We start from the raw sequence: 27,700 nt of genomic DNA, 5'->3' as shown, positions 1-27,700 counted from the left end.
GAGTTCCAGAACAGGCCACAAAGCTACACAGAGAAACTCTGTCTGGAAAAAACAAGGAAGGAAGGAAGGAAGGAAAGAAGGAAAAAGAAAGAAAAGCATCTCTGTCAGAAAATAGTCCAGCAGGATTGATTAACCTGTGTGAAGATATCATGATGTACTGGAGAGCATCCACACCAACCCACTAAGCTGGTGGGAGATTTAAGTTGGTTTGACGAAACATTCTGAAAAAATCAAAACACTTCTGATTCTCTGAATGAAGAACTTTTTACTTATTCACAGAGTTTCTGCTTCTGCACTCTCCAGGCAAGTCTAGAAAAGTATAATCACAGGGTAAATGGACTTGATATATAAACAGACTCTGAGCTGCCAGGAAGGAGGGATTAATTAGCAGCATGTGGGGGCTGTCTTGTGGGAAAATGTCAGATTCAAGAACTACCTAGTGGTAAAGCAGTAGAATTTAGCGGGAGGAATTAAAGAGCTAGTGACAGATTTTGGAAATTTGATACATTTGCAGGGAGTCACCAGATACTTTCACCAATACATTACTCATCTTTGACCAGGATTTACTAATTAGGTTGCTGTTCATGAGCTAGCTTGCCCTGGGGTATTCAGGTTAAACTCATGAGTGGATTTAAGGTTAGAGTATGGGAGCTCTGATTAGAAATCCAGGAGGAAAGGTCCAAAGTCCCAAGGTCGATAGTTCACTGATGTAGTGAAGATGTACGAGGAAATCTGGTCTGTAACCATGTTCTTCGTCTGCAAACCTGATGATGGACATCTCAACATATTTCTGTTGAAAATCATTGCCACAGTGGCCTCAGCAATTTACATCCCCCAGATGCATATTCCTTTCTGGACACTTTTTGTATTTGCTTTGTTATCATAGCCGTTCAGAATAGCCCCCAACTCCTTCTTTAAAATAATAATAATAATAATAATAATAATAATAATAATAACAATAATAAATGGATAAATAAAAGAGAGTATGAGGGGGTCTTTCTCTTTGAGATCTCAAAAATTTGCTATGCTGAAAATGGGGTCTTTGGTTTCTCCGAGAAGTGGACCCCTTTCTCACATAACTATGTTGGTCTGCCCTAGTAAAGCTTGCAGCAAAGAAATTCTGATTTTGAAGTTAATGAGTGGTAAGCGCAGGTTAGCTTGCTCTCTCACGGTGCCTAGTTTAGGGTCTTCTATAAAACAGGATGATCTGAAGCTTATACTCCTGCCTCAGCCTTCCAAGTCTGTACCACTGTATCCAAATAACACTACAGTTATGTTTAGAGACATTACTGTGCACCATAATATTCTTGCATACTTGCGTGTACATAAACTTTCCCTTGGAAATGGAAAGGAGCTTCTCTGTAAGTATGTGTGTGAGAGAGATCATGAGGATGAGATAGGTTAACATGATAGGGTGTGATGCGCCTTTTCCCTTTGAGCTAATACTCCAATGTTCCAAGGACTAGAGAGCTTAGGTGTGTTTCTCTCAGTTGCGGAGTATGAGGAGTCCCAGGTTGTCGGGCTTACTGTTGAGGGGAGTGGTGAAAGCACACGTGTTTGCTCAAAGCCGGCTCATGGTAGAACGACTTTGATTTGTAGGTCACTGACCCCTTTAGTGAGAACTCTTGCTGGGATATGATGGAATTAGTTTCTTAGAGCTTGACCCTGTAATGCCATATCCATGGCATTTAGGACTTAGGCAAATCGAAGCATCATGATAAATTATGTAACTTCAGTCACTGCTTATATTTGATCCAACCAGTTTGTTTATTAGTTATGTCATCTATTGTAGCAATAATAAACGCTTACACATAAAGAGGTTAACATTCTGACTTATGTGATATTCCAATAGGTTCAGGAAAGGTGTTTGTGGTGATATTTTATTTGTAATCGAAAAAAAAGCTTGCCTGAAGATCAGAAAGCAATGCCAGCCACAGTCAGAGGATAGGAGTGGTGTGGTACATACCTTTAATTCCAGCAACCACACTGGTTAGCCGTAGATACTGGGTGGTGCTGGTGCACGCCTTTAATCCCAACACTAGAGGGGAATGTAAGACAGGAGCAGGGTCTCCGAGTGGGCAATTAGTCTCCAGCCACCTTGAGGACAGGATTGCCCCAGACTTGGTGGAGATAGGAACTCTCTGGTATCTGGCTGCTTTGCTTTTCTGATCTGGGTTTGTATTATTCATACTGAAGTTGTTCATACATGGACAATAGAATACAGAAAAATCAATTTTAAAAGAAGGTGGGGCACAAGGCAGTGGTGGTGCACACCTTTAATCCCAGCACTCTGGAGGTAGACAGGCAGATCTCCATGAGTTCAAGGCCAGCCTGGTCTACTGAGCGGTGTCAGGACAGCCTCCAAATGTACAGAGAAATCCTGTCTCAAAATAAAAGCAAACCAAAACAATCAAACAAAAGATGGTGTGGCATATTTTTCATTAATAGTTCAATAAGAATATCTTTTTTTTTCGTATGTGCTGAGAAAATTTGCTCACACAGCAGTGCGTAAATTATAGATAGATTCTCAGAGCTTCTCCCTCTGCTTCTGAACAGAAAGAGCGAGAACGGGGTTCTAACCTGGCCTTTATGTTTCGACTGCCTTTCGCCGCAGGGCGAGTGTTCAGCATCAGCATGTTAGACACGCTTCTGTATCAGGTATGTGATCTATCTTCTTTCTTCAAAATGGTTATTTTATATGCCACTTAGATTTTAAGTAAAAATAAGTGATAGAGATATTTTGTACTTTTAACTTAAAGGTTGGGTTGAAACAGCTTAGTATGTTTCCATGTTATTTAATCACATAAATGCTGATATGAATCATTTAATTCAAAAATATTTTTTAAGCCAGGCAGCATTGGTTTATGGCTTTAATCCCATCACTTGAGAGGCAGAGGCAGGTAGATCTCTGTGAGTTCAAGGCCAGCCTGGACTAAAAGAGTTAGTTCCAGGACAGCTAGGGTTACATAGAGAAACCCTGTTTGGAAAAGACCCAAAATATATATTATGATGTGAAGTCAAGTGCTTGGACCTGAAAACATACTTACAAGTAATATTATACAGATTCATTAGGTTGTATTTAGGAATATATATTCATACACATACACATATACATATGATGCATATAACAACCATAAATTTGAAAGCGTGTAAGGAGGGGTATATGAGAAGGTGTGAAGGGAGGAAAGTGGAGTAAACAATGTAATTATATTATAATCTCAAAAATAAAACATGAGCCTTCATCCAGTAGCTGATGGAAACATTAGTAGACATCCACAGCTAAACACTGAGCTGAACTCCTGAAATCTAGTTACAGAGAGAGTAGAGTGATGAGCAAAGGGGTCAAGACCAGGCTGGAGAAACCCACAGAAACAGCTGACCTGAACAAGGGTGAGCTCATGGACTCCAGTCTGATAGCTGGGAAACCAGCATAGGACCAACCCAGACCCCCTAAACGTGAGTGTCAGTTAGGAGGACTGGGCAGTCTATGGGGTCTCTGGTAGTGGATCAGTATTTATTCCCAGTATAGGAACGGACTACGGGAACCCATTCCGCATAGAGGGATACTCCTGCAGCCTAGACACATGGGGGAGGGCAAAGACCCTGATTTGAAGACTCCCCATGGAAGGACTCACCCTCCCTACGGAGCAGAAATGGGATGGGATCAGGGTTAGCAGGGGGGCAGGGCAGGAGGGAAGGGTCAGGGAGCTGGGATTGACTTGTAAAACAAGCTTGTTTAAAATTTTAATAAAAAATATTATTATAAGAAAGAAGTAATTTTAAAACAATTAAGTAAAAATGTGTATGCATGTGTACACACACACACACACACACACACACACACACAATTAAAAGCATGAAGACCCAAGTTTCTTCCCCAGAACTGAGAATGGAAATCGCTGACTCCCAAAACTTGTCCTGTTTTTCACAGGGGACTGTGCATTTGTGGGTTCTCTCTCTATCTCTGTCTTTCTGGTTCTGTCTGGGCCAGTCTTTCTCTCTCTTTCTTGTTCCTCCCTCTCAATATTAACAACAACAATAATAAATAAAATAGTCTATGAAAACTATTTCTTGGTGTTCCTAGATATCAGTTTACTGTGAAATTTACTAATGTACTTTGTTATTATCCCCAACAAGCCTCTGAAACACTTTATTAAAAAAAAAAAATTAACAAAAAGCCAAAAGTAGCTTTGCTTATAGTATTTCTTTCTTTTCTTTTTCTTTTTTTTTTTTTTTTTTTTTTTTTTTCAGATTTTAAACAGAATAGCAAACTATTAGAATTCTAAACTGGAGGTTTTAAGCATCCGATCATTTCTGCTCACTTTACATAAATAGAAGAAACATTTTACAACCCAGAGCCACTGAGTTAGTTCTGTGCAGTAATCCTAAGCAATCCTAAACTCCATATATTTCACAAAAACTTACCATAGTCTGCTTTTGTTTATTTCTGTCCGCAGCTAATGATAGTAATGTTTCCGGATTGCTCATTATTCACATAATCACTAGGCTTTTCCATGTAAAAGGAAAAAATATATTCATAGGGGTTTTATTTCATACCATCAGTTTGAAACTAGGCACCTTCCTGGTTTTTTTGCTTTGTTTTGTTTTGGCTTTTGTTTTTTTCTCCACATTGCTTTTGATTATATATTTGCTGCACCTCTCTACAACTGCTATCTTGACTAACAGACTCCGCTATCTGGAGATGTTATGCTGTCCTCTGGGCTACCTGTCCCTGTGTGTGCTTACAGGTAAGGGAGCAGCATGCTTGTGCTGGAGGGGAGCCGCAGCAAACAATGTAGCAGTATTAATGCTTTGTACTAATGTTTCTAGATAATTTATCTGGCTAACCCAACAGGCGTGGCTAGGACCCCTAGCACCCCAAATATGTATGTGCTTACCTTTTGAAGAGAAAATTACAACTTAGGTTTTTCTTTTTCTTTTTCTTTTCTTTTTTTTTTTTTCACTTTTTTTAAAATTTTGCTTGAAGAGCAGCAGTTTGATTGATGTAAACCCTCAGCTTTACCTGAGGTCTTACCAATCAGTCCTCATGCTGATAGTTTATATCAGTCACAGGGAAGTGCTCAGTTACTATTCTGAAGCTAGTGCTCCCCCCCGTGTCCCCTTGATAGAATGCTAACATTACCTCCAGAAGAACAGACCAATTCTCAAACCTTCTTTGGTTTGGTTTTCATTATCAAGAGACAATGAAGTTAGTTGTTTGTTGAAATTTCTACCAACGATTCAAGTAGAATTTGAAAGTTCTGAATTAGGGCTGACATGATGGTAGAGCTCATTAAACCTGCAGACCCGAGTTCCATCTCAGAGACCTACGTTTCAGAAAAGAATCTGCTTGCCTGTTTCCCACAGGCTCTTTGTGGCACACATGCACCCATATAGATAGATGAGTAAATAAATAAATAAAAAAGTATTTTAAATTCAGAATTGTTATCAGTCAGCATTATATTTCACGTTTAAATTCAATAAATTCAACAAGTACTGCATCTCTCTCTCTCTCTCTCTCTCTCTCTCTCTCTCTCTCTGTGTGTGTGTGTGTGTGTGTGTGTGTGTGTACAAAGTAGCAAAACCACCCCACAATATAGCAAAACGTATTTACTGTGTTAGATTCATTTCCATTTTGGTAAGTTTATTACATTTCACTTACAATTTTTCTGGCAACAATTTATAATGTGACTTTACTATTTGTTTCATAAAACGCCTAACTAGAGAACTTCAGAGTTATCAAGTTCTAGAAAATGCTTTATATTCTCCTGGACTTCTGAACTGTTGATGCTGGAACTGGACCCTGGTCCTTCTGCATGTTAGACAAGCTGCATCCTCACCTTAGGGGTGGCTTCAGATGATGCTATTTATACACGCTTGCCAATAGTAGAGTTTTAAATAGTAGAGTGATAAACAGTGTTATTTTAGGAAAATGTAATGACTCTCCTTTTAAAGAGATCCCATTTAACATGGAGTCATTTGGGAAAGAAACAGTAAGTGAAGTCTAGATATCAATTTTATCTTAGCATTGGGCAGCTTACTCTTAGCGAAAAGACTGGTTGAAACATTTTAAAATGTTTATTTTGATAGTTATTAATTTCACCTTTATATTTCAGTTTGCAGACTTTTGTTTTTTTTAAATCATATAAAGTGCTAGCATCATGTCTAGTAACCCAGTGTACATAATTATCTCTAAATAACGAGTACTTCATGCAATTCTTTAGGATCAACTTAACTATAAGTGGCCATTTTAGAAGTTGAGATGTTTTCTATCTCATTTTATCGAGGCTTGTGAAGTAATAAAAACAACTTTTCAGAAATATTTATGTGCTCGCCCTCCTCTGTATTCTATGTGCCTCACATACATAATGTCTACATATTTTGCTTATATTGCAGTCATTTGTGAAAGATTATATGATTTCTATCACCAGACTTCTGTTGGGACTGGACACCATACCAGGATCGGGGTTTCTTTGTTCTGTAAGTTAATCATGTCTGGAAGAGAAGAGAATTCTGATAGAAGGTTTGGAGATCCACCTGCCATGTATTTTTGGTGACTTGTTTATAATCACATTTATTTCCTCATGCATATCCAAAAACCCTGAGGCTTTAAGTTATTATATGCTGTTTTGTGAATAAAGCATTTTAATTAATATCCTTGCAAGAAGAAAAAAATAACAACATTCTATATATAACCGAGTAAAATCTCTCATAGTTGATGTTGACAATTTGGCAGGGTTGATAACCACCTGCCCAGGAGCAGAATGATTCTGGCATTCAACCTCTCTCTCTCTCTCTCTCTCTCTCTCTCTCTCTCTGAAATGGGATCTTGTTGTGTGTGTTGTTCAGACTGTCCTCATATTCCTGGAAACAAGAATCCTCCACTCCAGCCCCTTTGCAATATCAGGGAGAACAGGCTCGTGGCGTTGTGCCTGGTTCAAACCTTCTGTTTTTTTTTTTTTTTTTTTTTTTTTTTTTAACATTTATTTTTTTTTATTTAATTTTATATAACAAAGTCCAATTAAATGAAAACAAACATTTATACACAATATTTGGGAATTTGGGCGTCGTTCTTTCCAAACTACTTCCTGCTGGTAAGGGGCACTGTCTTGGGGGATTCGAAGAAAATTCAGATATCCTAGCTGTAGTCTGTAGGGCTGTTTTGTCCAGCTGTTTGGAATGTAGGATCAGCTTGTACTCTGTCAAACCTTCTGTTTTATAGAAGAGTGTATTGAATAGAATACAATACATTGATTGTGGTACAGGTGTCCAAGCATCAGGGGGATGAGTGACCAGGTTTCCTGCCTATGGCCCCGTGCTTCTACCACCGATCTGCTTGTGTCCATGGACTTTCATTACTAGAGATCTGCAACTTACATTTTTAGCTTTAGAAAACTCTGTTCACTAAGTATCAGTGTCAATTTTGTCATTACATCATCTTAAAGGTTTCCACACCATCTCCCAGTGTTGTGTTACCTATTTTTATTGTACCAATATAATGCCATATTGCCCCAGACTGACTACTTAGTATTTCTTGGATTTGGATGAACTCCCAGGATAGGCTGAGGTGGAGTGAAATAAATAAACTCAATGTGTGGACAAACTTTTATGAAATACTATTTGGAGATTTCAAAATACATATGAATTTAGCTTTTAATAATAGAACATAACCACTGAGTTTTTTTTTTTTTCATTCTGAGACACTGATATCAGAGTGATTCATTCATATGCATTATAGATGAAAATCACTGAAGAGGACTTGTGGATCAGGACATATGCCAGACTCTACCAGAAGCTGTGTTCTTCTACTGGAGATGTTCCCATTGGGATCTACAGGACAGAATCTCAGAAACTAACTACATCTGAGGTTTGGAACTACGAAAGCCTCTTTGCTCTATCTTTTTGATTTGATGGGTATGGTCATTTATAGGTACGGAAACTGATTTCACACAAATGTAATAGAAAGTAAACAGGAGTTCTAGATAACCTCACAGAGTAAACTTTCAGTAGTAGAAATCTCAACTACTTCATGAGATATTGCCGTGTAGAGGTTTCTCCAGCCTCTGTGGATATTTGGTTCCAGAGTCCTCTTCTAGATGCAAGATTAGCCATTTCAAGAACATTTTAAAGAATCAAAATAATCCATCCATCACCCTAGGGTTCTGAGATAGAAAAAAGCCTCAAAATCCCATATGTTTCTAATATATTTTCTGATTGCATGTGTTAGCCTTTGAAAGGAGGCAAAGCTAAAAAAAAAATGAAGCATCAAAATGCATGTCTCTCTCTCTCTCTCTCTACACCGAAAATTAATGTAAAGCCATAAAAAAAGTCTAGGAACAGAGCCTGACTTTCTAAGAAAAGGAGTAATTTTCATCAGGCACTAGAGTCCATTAATATGGAAGGAAAGATTTTGAAACTGAGAATATGTCTTCTGTATGCTGATTTTATTCACATCTGGTGGTTCCAGGTAATTTTTATAATCTTAGTAAAATCTAACCCTTTAGATTATGTTATGACACGAAGTTCTTAACTAAGTGTACCATCATACAAATATGTACAATATTTCTTAATATAACATTTGATTTATATTCTTCAAGTGTTTATTTTCAAACTCCAGAGGTATAATAAATCACAAAGACAATTTAGCTAGCTGAATCTTTTCCTCTTATGTAAAATCACATTATGCATAGGTCTCAGATCAGTGTTACTCATTTTAGCATTTTAGATTACAATTAAATGGAGAATGCCTTACAGAAGAGTCGTATAGTCAGCATAAATTTAGTAGGATAGAGTTTTGTCTAGCTATGATAATAAATTTACATAGATGTGTACTAAGTTTCATGAGATGTTATTGATGACTTTATTGTTGCTTCTGAGACATTAAATACATCTCTGTTACTTCCTCTATAGCTGAATTTCAGTTTTTTTCTTTGAAGATAGACTCACAGGTTCACTTCAGAAAGAGCACTTCCAAAGAAAAACAATCCACATTGTGGCTGGAGGCATTCAGGACAGTTAAATACATGAATTAGTTCGGCATATGTGGCTACAGATTTTAGAATACATACAAATATTATTTGATTATACAGTAAATTCTTTTTATATGTAATTTGACATTTCCTTAGTTTGCTAGCGTTTCCATAGTAACATACCATTCATTCAGTAGCTTATAAAAATGGAAACTTTAGTGGATGGAAATATTGCTCCAAAGTAAAGAGTACATAGTGTTCTTCCACAGGAGGGTCACGAAATCCTGTGCATACACTCTCTCATAGACACATTTCCGTGTACATAATGAAGATAACAAAAAATATATCTTTTTAAAATGAAATCTTGATTCTGACATTTGTAAGGACTGGGAAGCCTAGAATCTATACACGTAGTCTTGTTTTCTGGAGAGAGTCTGCTTTGGGATTCTTTGCAATTTGTCCAATCAATCTTCTCAGGACAGAAGGAGAAAGGCTTTCTGGGATCACTGGACCTTTCATGATCTAATCACTATTCAGCAGTCTTCATTCCAAATACCATTGATTGCCCTGTGGCTTACCATTTCACATAGTCTTTAAAAGTGGCACATGCACGTTCAGTGTAATACAAATATTTCTTAATTGTTCGTGGTAATTGCAAGTGGATTGTCATAGAACTTGATGTAGTCTTAACCTTTATGAGGACAGAGACTCTTCAGAAGACTCCCTTAGGATAAGGTACTCAAAAATGCATATATAAGCAAATATCAAGCAAGAAAATTTGTAGCTTTGCTACAATAACATCTTTATCAACAATAAAAATATATTGATAGGGTAAATTCTACTCCCTGTCTTGTGTATCTACACAGATTGTAGTTAGTTATCATGTTCCTGAATGTATGCTCAGAGTGCCCATTTTATATGTGTTTAGTGCAAATGGTTATTTAAAATATTCTCATTTTCGTGGAGTGGTTCCTTTATTTCTCTACCATTTATTTTAGTATCTACTGTACATAGCCTAAAGAATCTTGGGCAGACATTTAAAAAACCCATAGCTTACTTGACTTTGATCGAATGCCTTACAAAAAGTAGCTCATTATTCATTGTAAGTGTAACATGGATATATGTCATATTTTGTCCTTGTTGATTGATGTTGCATGTGCGTACTGTTCAGTCATTGTCTAAACTGCCTTTTGTGTATTTCTTTTTCCCTCCTGTGTGTCAGTCTCGAGAAATAGCATCCCAAGTAAGTATCCTCTGTTTGTAGTGTTCCTTGGCATATAATAGATCAGACATATTAAAGAAACTCCCTATGGGAAACTAAGTTCAGGATTGCATTTAAAAAGTGTATTGTACTGAAAGGCTCATACATACTTTTCAAGTTAGTATTTTTTTTTTATTTTACCGGAAAAGATCGCAAAATAATGTTGCATTTGCCCTTGAACTGCATTTATTGATTTACTTTGGGCCCTCTTTCACGATTTCAATGTATCAGTTGCACGATGCAATAGCAAACACTGAGAAACTAATGACCATAGCAACCAGCAGCCGCAAACCTCTTTTTTCTATAGTTTCTTTCTTTATACTTAAATTAGAAACAATCTTATTTTACATATCAATCCCAGTTACAGCTCCCTCCCATCCTCCCATGCCCCTCACGGGCCCCCATCCCTACCCAGTGCATCTTGGCTGAGAGAGTATGCCTTCATGGGGAATGGGCTGCCAAATTCCATTTGTGCACTAGGGAGGGATAAATAGTTGTTCCATTGCCAGAGGCCCCATAGACTGCCCAGGCCTCCTAACTGACACCTGTGTTCAGGGGGTTTGGTGCAGTCTATTCTGGTTCCCCAGCTGTCAGGACTGTGGTGTGTAATTAGCAGCCATCTATTCAAACATTTAGGGCTGAAAGGCTGAACTTAAGATACAAGCTTTAGAAAGATGGTAAGAAAGAAAAAAAAACATATTAATCACCTAATTACCCTTTCTGAAATTTGACATTATACTAATTAAATTCTAAGTTGTATTCATATTTTATAACTTTGTATATTAAAGTTTCAAAGTATTACAGTTATTAAGCAACCTTAAAAGTAGTTTTTATTTTTCAAAGGCTAAAGGTTAAGCAGCTCTTTAGCTAGTGTCTGGAGAACTCTTATCTTCAGTGTGTTTGTGTTGGAGACCTAGAAGGCCAGAGTTTAGACAGATGTATTTTAGTATCTGCAATACTGGATGAGATTTATAATATTGAACAAAGAATGTTCCTCCTAAATCTCTTTCAGGGTTTTTCAAGTACATTAATTTTCAAGTACAGTTATTAATATTAACTGCATTCATAATGCCTGATATAACATATCCAAAGTTATTCATTTAACATGTAGATGTTTGTACCTCTTATAAATAATTTCCAATCTTGATTCTCATTTAATGAAAGTTATTATTTAGAAAACTTAATCCTTATAATTCAATATGTGAGTGGAAGGTAGAGGTCCTTCCTTTAAAAGTCTGCCCACAGGCATTGCTACTATCTTAAACTGGTGACCTTTCTTTTAATCTACTTTGCCTCAGTACCCTCATAAAAGTTAACTTTATCGATAACATGAATATAAAAATTGGAAAAAGAAACTTGTAAAATACAGTCCTTTACATCCAGTCTTTTACATGAGAAACATCTCTATCTTTGTTTCCATTAAAACATGTTCTTTTTATTCCCATATTCCTAATTTCCTCTTACTTACTGCTCCTCAAGATATAGTGGTTTTATTGTTATTTTTTAAAATAGAGACAAAGAGATACAGAACATAAAACTGGATATGTAGGGCGATGGGGAAGATATAGGAGAAGTTGGGGAGAAATAAAACATGGTGAAAATGTATGTTAAAATCTGATAAATAGGTGCTTAGTTGTAAATAATCTTTGTTTTATAGAAATCAATGTGAGTGTGTTTTGCAAAAGGATTCCTGACATTCTTCCTGAATCCAATCCTAAGTTTCCTGTGAAACATGGAATGATCTTATCTACACCACCTGTTCCTACACAAGTTCCCCCATTCACAGTTTTAATTGTGTTGCCTGTATCATTGACTTAGTTACTTAGCTATCAGCTTATCCTTACTGCCCACATAAAAATGTGTTCATAGTTTGCAAGCTTCTAAGAGAATGGGAGGTGGTCAGCAGCGTGGTTTATTTAATTTTTTTTCTCTAATAGTTGAAGATAATGTTAAACAGGGAAAAATGCAAGGAAGAAAAGTGATCAACCTCAAAGGAGTCATGGATGCCCAACCCAAGTTTTGTTGTGATGTTGATACTACTGCCTATATGCTGGGATTGTTTCGTGATGCTTTGAGGAGAGGGGATAAGGCAGGCAGGAATCCAAACATACCCAAACGTGGTTTGAGAGAGTTTGGAAAATTTAAATGACCTGAGCCTAGTGGCTAGTCCTGGGGTGAGGTTTCTTATGACATGAGCATGAATGTCATACTGGTTTTTAAAAGAAGACACCATCATACCCTTGCCTTGGAGTGAGGTGTCAGCAATCAGACATTAAATGCAGAGTCAAGTTGTTATTATTGAACCTACATCTTTGTGACTAAATATGCCTTGCTTCATTCATAATTTACACTTTATAGTACAGCATTACGGCTTGTACCCTGTAGCTGGTACAAAGAAGGTAATTTGAATGCTTTGCCTCATATCCCATTGTTGAGTATTTTGGAAATCTATACCATGTCTTGGTTAATTTAAATAGTATCTGGACTTTGAAAAATCTTGTATTGTTGCTTTTATATAGGAAGACTTTTATGGGATATGCATTGATTTTTATTTTCAGTGTCTAGGAAGAAAGGAAGTAGCAGTTGTGTTTTACCACATGAAGAGGAAATTGTTGTCTGGCCACAGACAGTAGAGTACAAGTCTCTAAAACGTGTAAATGAGCCTTAGTACCCAAAACATCTGGTGTTAAGATGGTCCTCTGAAATTTGCCAAACTCATGTTGATTTTTTTTAATGTAGTCTGTTACTGCAGCATCCTGGTAAGGAATGGAAAGTAACAGTTATACACGATCCACCTCATTTAGTGAGGACACTGCTGTTCATATGGTTTATTTGTTTGCTCCGGAGAGGCTTTGATAGCCAAGGGATCTAGATTGAATGAGATGCTACATTTCCTTCACATTTAGCTAGGCACCGAGGATGGAAACATCCTCCCCTGCAGGAAGCTCATTCCAAGAGCCCACGTTTGGCTTTCTTCTGTATTTGCTATATTAATTGTAAAGAAAAGCCAACTCCAGAGTCTCCAATTAAAACTCCAACTTGAGCCCCAAATTTACTGTAGTCCCTAAATTTTCTACATTGCTAAACCTCATGGGATGGTAAAGCATAATTGGATCTTATGCTCGACAGTCGCAATCTTATACAACTCCTATATTTGTGTGTGTGTGTGTGTGTGTGTGTGTGTATTTGTGTGTGTGTGTGTCTTTGTGTGTGTGTGTGTAGATACACTCATGCGGATGTCAGAGGTGTGTCATCCATCATGTCTTCCACAGTTGCATCATCTCCTGATGGGGGATGTCACTCTGTAAATATGTTTCTCATACTGGTTAATGAGTAAAGCACTGTTGGCCAATAGGAAAGCAAGATAGGCGGGACTAGGAGACAAGGAGGAGTCAAGGAAGTAGTAGGGAGGAGTCAGCATGTAGAGAGAGGGGAGAATAGAGGTCCTGGCCCACTCTCTGGTAAGATGAGACCACGTGGAAACACTTAGATTAATTGAAATGGGTTAATAATTAAGACAGAGCTAGCCATAAGAAACAAGTAGCTGGTCAACAGCGTTATATCAAATACAGAGTCTCTGTGTGTTTGTTGGGGCTGGCCCCATGTTGCAGTCTCCTCTGGAGGCGTGGGTTTGAATCCCACTTCTGACACCAGATTTTGTGGTTTAATAAGGATCAGGATAAACAAATAGACCAAAGAGATGTTTATTCAGGGAGAAATAACTTACAACCTAGACAGATGAATACCAGCAAGTTCCACCGGATGCTCTCCTATCCCTGTCCTGCCATCAAGAGAGTGTTCCCAGTCTCCTCCTGAGACCTACTTCCATAGTTCACTTCCATCCCTGGCTCCACCCCAATGGGTGTGGTCAGTGCCACAGAAGGAGACAAAGTGAATATCCCATTACAATCTCCTTATTTTTATGACTAAGTCTTTCACTGAACCTTAAACTCAATGTTTAAGCTGCATCAGCTTGCCAGTTTGCCCCCCAAATCCACCCAAGCTTTTAACCTGGGCAGAGTGATAAACCCATGCCCTCATGCTTTTATAACAAGCAGTCTACCCCCGCTCCCCAGCCACCTCCTCAGCCTCTGCCCATTACTTGTTTTACAAATTATTTTAAGAATTTCCAATTGGAATAACTTCTAAATCTCCTTTTTTTCCCCTCCTGTGTGTCCATTTTGTTTGCCCCTGCTAACTATTCATTGCTCTGTCTGCTTTGAAGCCTTCACCCCATTCTTCCCTTTACTCCATTCCCTGCCCCCTTCAAAGAGTCCCAAACTAGTTTTTCCAGAACTATATATGTTTCCTTGATAGCAAGGGTTGAGTCCTTATCAGACTTTTAGAATTTAGAACTTAATTTTTCTAAAAACAAAAATTCAGCATTATTAAGGGGTTATCATGAAAAAAAATCAGTGTAATTATCACTAATTTTAGGAATCTCCTTAAAACACAAAAACAGAAATAATAATACCTGTGAAAAGGACCTGTAATGTAAACACAAAAAACAAAAAATCCCAAAAGCCTTGACAAAGCATTGTGAGACAAGGAACCTCTGAAAATGCTATTGTGTTCGTTTTGTGTTGGACACCCTCTGCTGAGCATGAATCACGCCCTTAAGAGTGGTTTGTATACCCAGTAAGACCTTTGGGGAAAACTAAGTTTTCTTGTTCCCTGGTGTCAATCGGAGATAGCTTCTGAGTTAGGAATGTAATCTTCTGTCCATGTCCCCTCTCAGTGCTGGGAGAGAGTTTACATTTCATAACACAGAAAGGAAACTGCCATTTAGACTATGGGGATTTAAACCAAGCCCAGTGTGATCCCAAATGCTTGTGTTTAACCTTCTATTATTCTCGAGCCAGCAGTTCAGGAGAAGCTCCTAAAGTGAAGCCACTGTGTCATTTGCTGTGATGCACTGTGTCTTGCCTGGTGATGCTGAGTCCAAAGCAGAATAGAATGATAAACATCAAATGAAGAGACAGTAGGAAATTAATTCACAAGAAGATATCTTTTCACACATGCACACAATAGATACGCAGTTTAATAACAGGTGCCTATCAGCACTGCTCTGCACACTGTGGGTAAACTTTATTTCTTATGCATTATTATCGTCAGTACTTTAGTTCAAAGTTAGAGATGATAATGCTTTGTCTGAATGATAATGCGTTAGATGAATTTTTTACAAGGTTTATGAGGGGCAGAGGATGGATATTAACAACAACATTTCATTTTTAAATGTTAGGTTTTCACATCGAGCTAGAAAAATCCTGAAGCATCTCTCTAGTTTGTTCATCTCACTATAAAAACCCAACTATGCTTTTCAAAGGAGATAGAAATGTTTTGAAAATCCAAATTTGTACTAAGAAATCTCTAGGTTTCAACTTGGTTTTCTGAACAACAACAAAAAAAGAAAAAAAATCCCCAAATTATTCTCATCCTCCTTCTTCCAGATAAGGTAACATTTGTAGATGTTTGCTCGTTGTGCAGATTTACAAGAAAAATGACTTGCAATTGTAAATCGTTGTATGTGTGAAATCATGATATCCCACTCATATGGGATTTCAGAACAATGTTAAATATGATCATTTTAATATTGCTTCAGTAACATATACATATACTTTAATCCATATTTTAGATACTTGTATTTTACAATACCTGAGACATGGGACAAATAGTGTTTTAGATCCACTTGAAATAGCATCAATTCCCATCCCTCCACCCCTTAAATATTTATCAGTGTGTGGTTCCAAGACCTAAACTATAAGTGATTTTATATGCACTCAGCACCTTGACTGTTTTCACAGAAGAAATTCAAGCAATTGCTCATGTAGGACATGCTACAAATATTACTGAATAACTGTAGATGATCCTTACTAATTACAGATATTTCCCAATAGTTTGTAAACTACTTCCACAGAAGGGGATTTTTTAGTGGTGATATTAAGTCGGTGGGGGGGGGGTTAAGATTTATAAATGTATTCATGACTTAAAGTGTTTAATGCTTCCAGTTCAAGTTCTGAGAGATAAAATCCAGTTTCTACATTTCTTTGAATAAGCTTTCCACCAAGAGATATGAAGTTTAAATGAACTGTTTTATGTTATGTAGAAATCTGAATGAAGTGTTGATATTTTAGCTGAACTGTGGTTTCTGGTTATTTCCTGGTGCGTTGCTACAGCTGTGGGTAAGGCACACACTGGGCCTCATAGCATATTCATATTTTATTTAGAGGATGTATTGGATTCACTTCCTGACTTAAACTGGTAGCTTGATTCCTATAGCTTTGGAAGATAGCTGTTTGTGCTTGTAGAAACTAAAGCACAAGCAAGCTTTCTAGACCTGGAGGGAAGCCCCATGGCAAATTCATGGGTCCGTCAGTCCAGTAGCGTTAAGGAAGCTGTTAACCAGTGTGCGTGTGTCCCCATATAGTAACAGTGTTCTTGGCTAGGCTTACATTTCATGTGGCTGCTTTGTATGGAAAGCAGTAACACTAAAACAAAGAAAAGCTTTTACTGTGAAGAGGAGAATCCACAGGAAAGAAAGCTGCTTAGGGTAGACGTGGTGATCTCCCTTAGCATTCCTCCTTCTGTGGAGGATCACAGATGTGTTTTACATTGTGCATAATGGATGGACGAGGTTAGAACTGCCTTTTGCTAATTCATAGAGATAAGAGAATTAAGAGAACTTCCCATTTTATAGAGGTCATTTCATGGTCATATGTTTAAAGCCTTCTGTATCAGTTTCTTGTTTTACATCCAAAACACCTGTAGCAGATGTAACCTGTCAATTGCCTAGACTGTACTTAAATGAAGTGATAACATATGCTGAGTGTTTGTTTCAAATATATGTATACTGGGAACCAGTTACAGGAAAAAACCAACCAAACAAACAACCAAAATAAATAAATAAATAAAAATAAATAAATAAAAGCACATAACCACAAATGACATTGTCTTTTCCTAGAAGACTAGTGCTAGGAAGATCCAGATGTTTAAATAGATTCACAATAAGGTCCAGAAACGTTTCTGCAATTTGATTAGCAAAAGCACATGCTTAGAATTCAGTGTCTTGATCCCCCCCCACCCCCCTGGAAACTCTCACAAGCAGATGTACAATAAACGCCAGCATCATGCAAGCGAGTTGTTTCAGTTCTAGGCAACGGTTTTTCCCTCAATATCTAATCACCGATATCCATTTCCTTTGAAGTCTCAAATATCCATCAGCGTGGAAGAGTGGGAAGACACGAAAGACACCAAAGAGCCCGGGCATCACCGCAGCATTCACCGCAACTCCACCTCCAGCGACCAGTCGGACCACCCCTTGCTGCGGAGGAAAAGCATGCAGTGGGCACGAAGGCTGAGCAGAAAAGGCCCGAAGCACTCCGGTAAAACTGCAGAAAAAATAACCCAGCAGCGACTGAACCTCTACAGGAGGTCTGAAAGACAGGAGCTTGCTGAGCTTGTGAAAAACAGGATGAAACACCTGGGCCTTTCCACGGTGGGCTACGGTATGCTCCTTAAAACCCTTGTCAGTTTTTGCTGTTAACAGTTACACAGTAGCTGCTGGTGTAGGAGAGGGCTGGAGTTTTGTTTGCAAGTGTATAGATCATCACACTTTGATGAGAAGCTAATCTTTTGCAGAACATTTAAACAGCAAACACATTTAAACAACCCACTATTGGATTGCAAATGTGTTCAATGAAATAAAAATACAGCATAACAAAGTTTACAAGACACAATTAATATAGAGTCTTATGGGGGCAGTTTGTAACTCTAAGTGTCTCCATCAGAGAGAACACAAATTAGTTATTTGGTGGTGGGTGCACCTTAACATTTCGAAAGGTAAAAATACACCAACCCCCAAAGCAGAAGACAGAAATAATTAAAACAATGCCAGAAATGAATGAAATGGAAAGTTTAAACAATGCAAAGAACCACCACACTCTCTAATGCCTCCTCTGATCCCTAGCACACATCTCCCACCCGGCATAATGTTCTTTTATAGCTAATTTTGTTGTTCATCTAAATCACTAAGCCTAATTAGTGCTGCCCGCCCGTATGTGCATAGATGTGTGGTCGTCCAATGGGAAATAGAAAACCTACCAGAGACCACACTCCTAAAGAAATGGTTCCCTCCCCCTGGCAGCCATTAGCTGCCTTGCTCCTCAGCTAGGGTCAGGTTTTGGGAGGTCCTCTCCAATTTCATGCTGTAATGTTTAACTGGCTCTATCTTGTGTAGGTCTTGTGCAGATAACTGCAGGCATTGTGTATGCACCAGCCATGACTTCCCACCCCCATCCTTGGGCTCTTACATTCCTTCTGCCCACCTCTTCAGGAATGTTTTTGAAGCCAGATGGGTGTAGACTTGATTTAGAAATCCCATGAATGGCTGAGCACTCATATTTGCTTCCTCTTACCAATTTGAACAATAATGAATCTCTGAGATTATACATTGCCCACTATGATAAAATGTTTCTGATTAAGATAGGAGCAGTGCAGACCAACGAATACAAACATAAATATTTACAAGGCATAGTAACAGCATGACCATTTAGAAAAACATATTAATAGGTCTTCAATAGATCTATTACTTCCCGAGTCATGGGTTTTGAGCTTGTTTACAGTACTGTGCATATATTCCCTCTCACTGATGTTACAAATACAGTCAAAAGAACAATTAGTCACTCTTCTAAGCAGTCTTGCATTATCAAACCGGTAGGAACATTTCACTTAACTAGGTCAGATTTGTAACATGCAGGGTCCAATCCAATGCTTCACAAGATCACTGCTGTATTTACCCCTCAGCGGTGTGCATAAGGGAGTGACTTGGTTAGCTCAAGATGGATTTCTCTGTGTCCTGGAGTCAAAGTGTGGTGTCCTCAGCAATATTAAAACAGTAGTGTGTGGCCAATAAAACAGTTGGTGAATGTGTCTTTGAGGTGTGTCCACAATAGACTTAAAAGGTGCTTATTAATTCTTGAATGCAAAAATGACAAAGATAAAAAGGTAACTACAGACAAAGTGTGGCAGACCAAGCTGGGAGGGGGGTCAGACTGAGCTCTGCTGCAAGGCAGACTTCAAAGGATGGTTTTGAACTCAACAACTACTTTTAACCTAACTCAAAAAGGATGGCATTTCTCTTCCATGAGGACTAGTTATGGAAGGGCAATGAAAGAAACCGGAATTGCTGATTCTGACTGTAGCCTTGATTTAAAACACGATCGACGTGTTCAATGTCATTCTTAGAGCCGTTTGCACGGCAAACATGTTCAGCTTGGTGTGTTAGAATAGGCTAATTGAGCAAACCAAAAATATTCACAGAATAATTGCATTCACTCTAAGAAAAACTCGTATTTATCTAGACAGCATTGTGACAAGAGAGAGAGGAAGAGAGAGAGAGAGAGAGAGAGAGAGAGAGAGAGAGAGAGAGAGAGATCACCCAATGCCTCTTGACTTGTATCCAAAACCTAAAGAAGGGGTCTCGGTATCTACACTACTGAGTAAGAGGTGGTCTGGTAAAATGGTCTTCTTGGTACCGCAGTTCAGGAATACTGTTGTTTGTGTTAGAAACTGAGTCGCTCACATCCAAATGAAATGGAGATTTTTCTAGTGTACCTACTGCCTTTCAGAGTGTTATGATTTAAGGCCCAGAGTACACCATAATTTGAGTTCCTTTGAAAAGAAGTTGTTATAATTCACACAAAGACAATTTTGTTTTTCAGGGAAGAACATATGAATCAAACTTACTTTTCATAGAGATGTATGATCTTGATAAACTCATGTCCGTATAATGTGATTTACGTTTGATTTGTAACTATTTTTGGAATAAATAACACTTGTATAACAAATTTTGATTTGAAACTCCAGCCTGTTGATTTAGACATCCATCCCTAGGTATGAATCCCAGACTTAGCAAATACATACACTGGATTCCCAGCTGCATTTGACTTTCAAATAATTTTTCAGTGTTTCACTTGCAACCTTTAGGCCAGTTTGGTTGTTAGATCTTAACTGTGGTTCACACTTCCTTGGGCATTCTTTGTTTTTCCTGGCCACCCTGACCCTAAAGGGGGGAGGATATAGATTTTTTTTCTGTATCGCCTCCATCAGTTAGCCACCAAATACATTATTTGAATATCATTTTAATCAGTTTGGAATTGAAACACTTTTCTGGTAAACGTTTGGTATTCTGCAATTTGTCTGTCCTGTGAGATGCTAACTTTGATTTATAGGTTTTAAAGTAGATTTGCATATCAATTGAACAAAGGAGAATTTATTATGACAATAGGGCATTATTTCTACTGAAATGAATGTAATGAATAAAATTATTTTGTGAAAATAGCATTTCAGTACACCAAATTGTTTATTAGATTCAGCTATGTTGACCTAGCATGAACTTTAACAAAATATTTAACTATTGAGGAACTTTCTTTGGTAAGTTAAAATTATACTTTTCTTCGAACTTAATACAGTATTACCTTCAAGAATTATGCTTATTTACAAGTACACTAAAGAATACTAATACTTTAGACTGTTTGTTGTGGTTTTAAGTTTACTGACGAATTTTATCCTTGGAAAGAAAGGCAGTCATTGAAGTATTTGTCTGCGTGTCGTTATCTCTGCATCTTAGAATACTCTTAGAATGTAAAAACATCAAGATCTACAGAGTATTTCACAGTTTTAAAATGATTATTTTTAAGTTCGTTTTGTATCGGTGAGCATCTGATACATGAAGTTGGGTACTATGAAAGAAATGAATGTTACTGAAGTGATATCATTGGAGGTAGAAATTCTAGTAGAGGTTCATTTTCAGTGTTTTGCAGTAGCCCCTTGTCTACACATCAGGATAGGTGTGTAGATAAAATAGAAACCTACAGAGTGACATATAAAGAACCCAGGGGTTGAAGGCTTACTCTTTTAAAATAAGTTGATTTATTAAGAACTAACTCAGGTCATAGCCCAGTGCTCTGAGGACATTAACTTGTGTATCCTCAAGGTACCAGCACTTCCAAACATGGCCAATAAGAAGAAAAGTATGTGCCAGTGTAAGCTCCTTAATATACTAAATGATTTTACAAAGGTTTCTTTGTATTTTTTAAAGAAACAAATTGTGCCATGAACACATACATATTAAAGCTGTGCATATTTTAACAAAGTTCTCTAATACATTCTAGATACATATGACTAGATTTTTTTGGGGGGGGACAGGAGTTTCCCATCTAAATGTTCTCTGGGCTGATGATGTTTAGTTGTAATTATTTTTTTATTATTATAAAGGGGGGAATGAATCAAGTAAATATCTCATAATCATTTATTTAGTAGAAATACTTTTTTTTTAATTTTAATGACTTCCAGGAGAGAATGTAACTATGGTTACATAGAACAGAATTAGATACTTTATTTTTATCATCTACCGGAGAAACAAAATTAGGTGAGAACCAAACTTATATCCATTAAAAACTGAAAAAGAACAAAAAGCAACTATAGCAAGCTCTCACTGACACCTCCAGGACTTAAGCAAAAGGTACAGTGACTTCTGTGGTTTTGAGTGAATCATAACAGACTTAACATTTATTTATCTTGCAGATGAAATGAATGATCATCAAAGCACCCTGTCCTACATCCTGATCAATCCATCTCCTGACACCAGGCTGGAGCTGAATGATGTTGTGTAAGTTGAGCTCACATAGCAGATTACAGTTATCTAAATTACTAACCCACCTTCTATTTTATCTTCCAATATAGTCCCTTATTCCTTCTTGTGATGAGCATGCGTGGACAAAGCTACTTTGGGCAAGTGTATGCATCCCTGTGTTTCTCTGTGTGGTACTGTAAAGTGTAGAGTGGTTGAGAAGGAGGGTCGTCAAGTGAGGAAATAGTAGAAAACATTCCCTGTTCTCTAGGCAAAAATGCATTTGCAACAACAAGAGAAAAATCTGTACTGTGTTGGAGAACAGCTCAAAGAAAAAGTGAAGAATCCAACAATGTATAGCAAAATTAAAATACAGTGGAGTACTAAAGAATAAGACAGGGAAGAGAAACAGAACTATAGTTTAACCAAAAGAAATGAAAAATAATAATATAATGACTTTAAGTTGGGTGGCGCTTCATTAATTTCAGGAGAAGGACATTACTTCAAGATGGACTGAACACAAATGGTGGTACACACCAACTACAGTCTGAAATTTATGTAGAATTTGTTTTGTCGGAGAGTTGGGGGGGGGGTCGGGGGAGGCGGGGCTGGCATTCCACAACTGCACAAGAAAGGCAAGAAGTATTTCAAGAAATGGTTGGACAACTTAAGAGTGGAAACTCAAATTAGACTTGACTCTGGGAAGGGACAGAGGTGACAAAGTAAAAAGTAAAAAGGTTCAAGTCTAATATGTAGACACGCACAGGAAGTGGTAGCGAGGGACTCTGAGCGGGGCGACCTCTTTTGGTTTTAGTGGCTCAGCCTCTCTGAGCTAGCAGGTTTCTACCCCAGCCTCTGAATCCTGTGTCTTATTAATACTTAGAACGATAGAGTTTTCCTTAAAAAACTACATTTGGTGGCAGCTGCGGGAGGCTGGCTGATCAAACCGGACGCAAAAGTCCTTCAGGGCTGCCTACTGGAGAAACCGGCCAGTAACTGCAAAGGCACAATCTCCAGCTGAAACAGCAGTAGATTCAGGTGCTCATGGAAAAAACAGCAAAATATGTTGGTTTTGGTATTTGCTATTGCTTTTAGACATTGTGTGTGTGTGTGTGTGTGTGTGTGTGTGTGTGTGTGTGTTTGTGTGTGTTATAAAATGTGGGCTATCTTGCAGAAGTTTGTATATGTACAGAAGTAGTCGAGAAGCAGTTGCTGGAATAAATGTCCTGTAAATGACAGTTCAATTTAACGCATGGTATAATTAACTACAGATCCTTATTGAATTTTTTTAGTTCTATTTTTTTCATTATTATTATGAAACTGTTGGCCTGTTACTATTGTTTCTTATTGGCTATCTTGGTCTCAAATATTAACACATTTCTATCAATCTAAGTGTTTTCACCTGGTCTTATCTTACCGGAGAGAGAGTCTGGACCTCTTACTCCTCTTGGTCCATTCATCTTAATTTATTTTTATAACTAGCAGTAGATTGCCAGATTATATGAGCTTTGACTTCTAGTTCTATAAAAGTAATTTCTACAATGTTTTAATTACGGCTAAACGAATTAAAGTTTGCATCAATAGTAAATGAAATGTTTCTCTTTTTCTACATCTCTAGTGATATTTGATCTCTCTGATGTTTTGTATAATGGTTTTTCCAAGAGAAGTGAGACAATCATCACTTTTTTGATTTGTATTCGTCTAATGATCAAATGTTGTTATTTGTTCTTATTGTTCTTACCAGGAATTTGTATGAAAACTGTTGTTTCAGGTCATTTGTAGACTTTTAATTACATAAATAACGTTTTAGATTTTGCTGTTGTTAAGTTGGTTGAACTCCCCCTGTATTCCAATTATTATGACACTTCAAAAACCATCTACCACTTTGTAGTTTACACTTTGTTGGTCATTCTCTAGCTGGCCAAGCTTTTTGCCTTGGTATAATACCATTAGTCAGGTTTTCTTTTTTTTCCTGTGCTTTTTGGGGTTCTACTTTTTTTTTTTTTAACCTGTCCTGTAACTAGCTCTTGTAGACCAGGCTGGCCTCGAATTGACAGAGATCCCCCCTACCTCTGCCTCCCGAGTGCTAGGATTAAAGGTGTGTGCCACCAATGCCCAGCTTGGGTTCTTGTTATCTTATAAGAATCAATTTAATTAACATGCCCTTATAATAGAAGACACATTTAAATAAGTTTACTGGGATAAAATAAACATACACTCATATACTAAAAAATATAGAGATTAAGTATTTCCCATGGCTACGGAGAAATTGGAATATTTTATTCCTCATTAAGGAAGTCCTGACCATAGATGGGTTAAGCTCTCCATCCCTATAGTCTATCCCCCTATGCTCTATCCTTACTTCTGTTCTTATTCAATAGTGTATAATCTATCCTTATGGACTTTCTTCTACTAATAAATTTTCAAGTACATAGTATCACATAACATTTACCCATTTGTTATTTTATTTCTTCATTGAAAAATGTAAAAACGGACCAATCATGTGGCAGTACCATAGTGTGTATATATGTGTACACACACACACACACACACACACACACACACATATATATATATATATGTTTATGACTTCAAATGAATTATGAAACTTTTCAGCCTATAGCTAGAACATTTGTTTACAATAGATACAGTAAATCAGGCATGCTTACAAGGAATTTCTTGTTCTTTGAATACTCTTATTTTTATTATTATTTTTATTTATTTTATTTATTATTATTTTACTATTATCATTATTAAATTTAAGAAAAAACAGCAATATAAGTGCTGTGAAACTATGGTCCTCACATTGTTGTGGTGACTGTAATTGTGGCCTTGACAAAGGAGGCTTAGCAGAACTCAAGCTATGGGCCATTATCAGATCAAAGAATAACCAAAGGAATGCATTCTGTCAAACTCTGGCTTGTAGTGATAATATTATAGAAAGTGGAGTTTGTCACATTATAAATGGATCTAGTGGGTAATGAATTATACTTTACTTTTTGTATTTTTTTTTCTAAAATTTCGCTTCAAGAAGTTCATTCCAAATGAAAGAGCAACATTAATTTGATTCGGAAACAATAAATCACTAGATGAAATGTCGTTAAATGGCTTAATGTGTGCTATTAGTTTTCTTCATCGATCCACAATGCTATTGGAATTTCAAGTAATTAGAAAGCAGTGTGCATAGATAGTGAAATTCCATTAATAGATCTTGGGACGCTAATTTAAACTTTTATTTGATTGAAGAAACTAGACTGAGTTGCTTTCAGTTATCATTCATCATACTTATTAAGGGCTGAACCACAGGAATTTTTTTTTTTCATCCAGGTTTTAAAAAGAAAAGTACATTCATTGTTAGGTACTTATTTTAATATTAGTTTCCTGATTATTTTTACTTCCTTCTAAAATTATCATAGTTATATGGAATTCCACTTTCATTTTTACCTGGAACATGACTATCCTTGAAGGCAATTAATTAATAACCTTCATTATCTCTGTGCTGCCTTTCTGACTTCATGTTCTACTACTTCCTGGTCTAACCAGCTGTCTAGTCAAATCCCTTTATTTATTAACTCATACCAGGAACGGCCCTTCCTCTGTGCCTGCCTTTCCCTATTCAAGTTACTTTGGCATGGCCTTCCTGCTTTTGATTTCTCAAGCTATTTTTTTAAAAAAAGATTAAACTCAAGTCCCTTAATAAAGAATTACCATGCTTTATTCTGCCTGGGGATTGTTTAGAGTTCCTTTTTCTTCTTTACATCTGCTTCATAAGTTACATCATAGTCTTCTACAGAATGGAGGAAATTTACACACACACACACACACACACACACACACACACACACACACTTGTCGTGTTCTGAACTGGTAGCCTGTAATAATGCCCCATGTGATTACACAGCATGAAGGATGAAGGATCTCTCCCCACCCCTCCCCCACAAATCCACATATTAATGGAACATTTGAGATTGTCAAATGAACATTTTCTTATTTGCTCATAAAAGTTGTTAAAAATGATTTTCTTGGAATCACATGGTGGCTCTTGCATGTAACCCCAGAAGTTGCAGAAGGATGCAAAAATGCCCCCACAATTTTGAAGATAGTCTGGCCTACATAGAGAGCTCCAGAACAGTTAGTGCTAGACCAGATGACATTGACAAACAAAAAGTTCAAGTAAAGACATATAAAATAGCTCTTATATTTTAGTATTATTATTTAAATATCATATCTAAGACCATATGAAAATTTTCCTAATAATCCAAATGTTACCTAGGCATAATATTTTCTATAAAAATAATTAACTATGTACATTTGAAAGATTTTTCAAGTCACCTACAACAAATTCTTAATTGTATGAATGTCAAAATAAGTGCAAGAGTAACTACTGGTTATGTGCTATGAGCATGTTTTCCCGCCAACCTACTCCCACAGGCATGACAGCCCCAAATAACACACAGAGATGCTGTATTATATATAATGTTGTTGGCATTACTAGCATTTCTATTGGCTAGCTCTGTCTTAAATATTAACTCGTTTTATCAATCTAAGTGTTTCCACGTGATCTTATCTTACCGGAGAGCGGGTCCAGAGTTCTGCTCCCTTGGTCCTACATGTTGAACTTCCCTACTACCTCTCCCCAAATACTCCTTGTCTCCTAATCCCGCCTATCTTGCTTTCCTATTGGCCAACAGTGTTTTATTCATTAACCAATATGAGAAACATATTTACAGAATGACATCTCCCATCAGCTATGATGTAGCGATTAATAGAAAGTAGCCACTGTTTATGAGTAGAAAGTATAAAGGATAAATAAATTATGGAGCCTTGGCCAACTGAAGCATCATAAAAGAGTAATAATACTTCATTCATTAGCATTTATCACCTAATCATATCAGGCTAATTACAGTGAGTATCTCTGTCAGCTATAATGAAGTAACAGTTCAGATAACTTACACACAGAATATATAGTAAGTGAACATTCCTACTGACACTTTGAATTAAGTTTGCCTTGATTGATTAATACAGCTTCTCACTTTGCTTTCCTTTGGTAGATACTTGATCCGACCAGATCCACTGTCCTACCTTCCAAACAGTAAACCAAGTAGGAAAAACAGCATCTGCAATGCCGCTGTTCAAGATTCTCGGGAGGAAACTCAACTCTAATGAAAAGAAATGAGAGACCTTATTTTCCCTACAGGGATCTTGCTTGAGATCACTAAAATGTTGTAGATGGTCCTAAGGAACTGACTGGAATGTATTCAATTTCTCACCTGTCTTCTATTTAAAAACAAAATCTATTCTCTTAGAAATACAGATAGTTTTGAAACTTAATGTGGTATTTATTGACATTTCCCTGATTAGTATTTAAATTTCATCAGTAGGGGATTCTAAAAATGAATATAAAAGACAGAAGTTAAAATCTGATATTTAACTGTTTATGAATAATCAGAATTATATGCATTCTATTTTAAAACATTACTAAGACTTATGAAAATAAAGAAATCCACCTATAGACAGTGAATCACAAGGGCACTGAAGTCTGGTTTTCTCCTTATAAATATGTATGTCATTATATTACTTAAATTTGCTGTTTCTAAAATTGAGCCCATTAAGACTATATGCTTATCTCTATCTAGAGATTAACCATTAACTTCTGTGGTTGACTTCTGTCTAGAAATAACAGTTTTCTTCATAATAGATCTCTAGAGTCTTTCTGTCTGTCTTTCCATATATTTTTGTGTTCATTTTAGAATCTGAGATATCCATAGCATGTTTAATTATTCAGAAGAAACTAAAACACAAAAAAGTATTAATCACCTGGGCTTTTTTGGTAACTTCGTA

At 37.0% G+C, this 27,700-nt stretch overlaps 1 protein-coding gene across 4 annotated transcripts in view; it reads left to right on the top strand.

Moving 5' to 3' along the window:
- Positions 1 to 27,410, top strand: part of Kcnt2 (potassium sodium-activated channel subfamily T member 2) — a 264,951-nt gene extending 237,541 nt beyond the window's left edge. For 2 of the 4 annotated variants that reach the window (XM_051183174.1, XM_051183173.1), the window contains 6 exons: positions 2,557 to 2,658; positions 6,397 to 6,480; positions 7,739 to 7,867; positions 17,435 to 17,735; positions 21,814 to 21,898; positions 26,911 to 27,410. In XM_051183174.1, the coding sequence (XP_051039131.1) occupies positions 2,557 to 2,658; positions 6,397 to 6,480; positions 7,739 to 7,867; positions 17,435 to 17,735; positions 21,814 to 21,898; positions 26,911 to 27,022 (813 nt within the window). In that variant the 3' untranslated portion in view covers positions 27,023 to 27,410. Of the gene's footprint in view, positions 1 to 2,556; positions 2,659 to 6,396; positions 6,481 to 7,738; positions 7,868 to 10,191; positions 10,213 to 17,434; positions 17,736 to 21,813; positions 21,899 to 26,910 lie in introns of those variants that run through there. The other 2 variants (XR_007834440.1, XR_007834441.1) reach the window with 2 other exon arrangements.
- Positions 27,411 to 27,700: the final 290 nt, after the last annotated feature.

Source organism: Phodopus roborovskii, unplaced genomic scaffold, assembly GCF_943737965.1.
Source record: "Phodopus roborovskii unplaced genomic scaffold, PHOROB, whole genome shotgun sequence".
Classification (NCBI taxonomy): Eukaryota; Metazoa; Chordata; class Mammalia; order Rodentia; family Cricetidae; genus Phodopus; species Phodopus roborovskii.
This window is presented reverse-complemented; position numbering and strand designations above follow the sequence as displayed.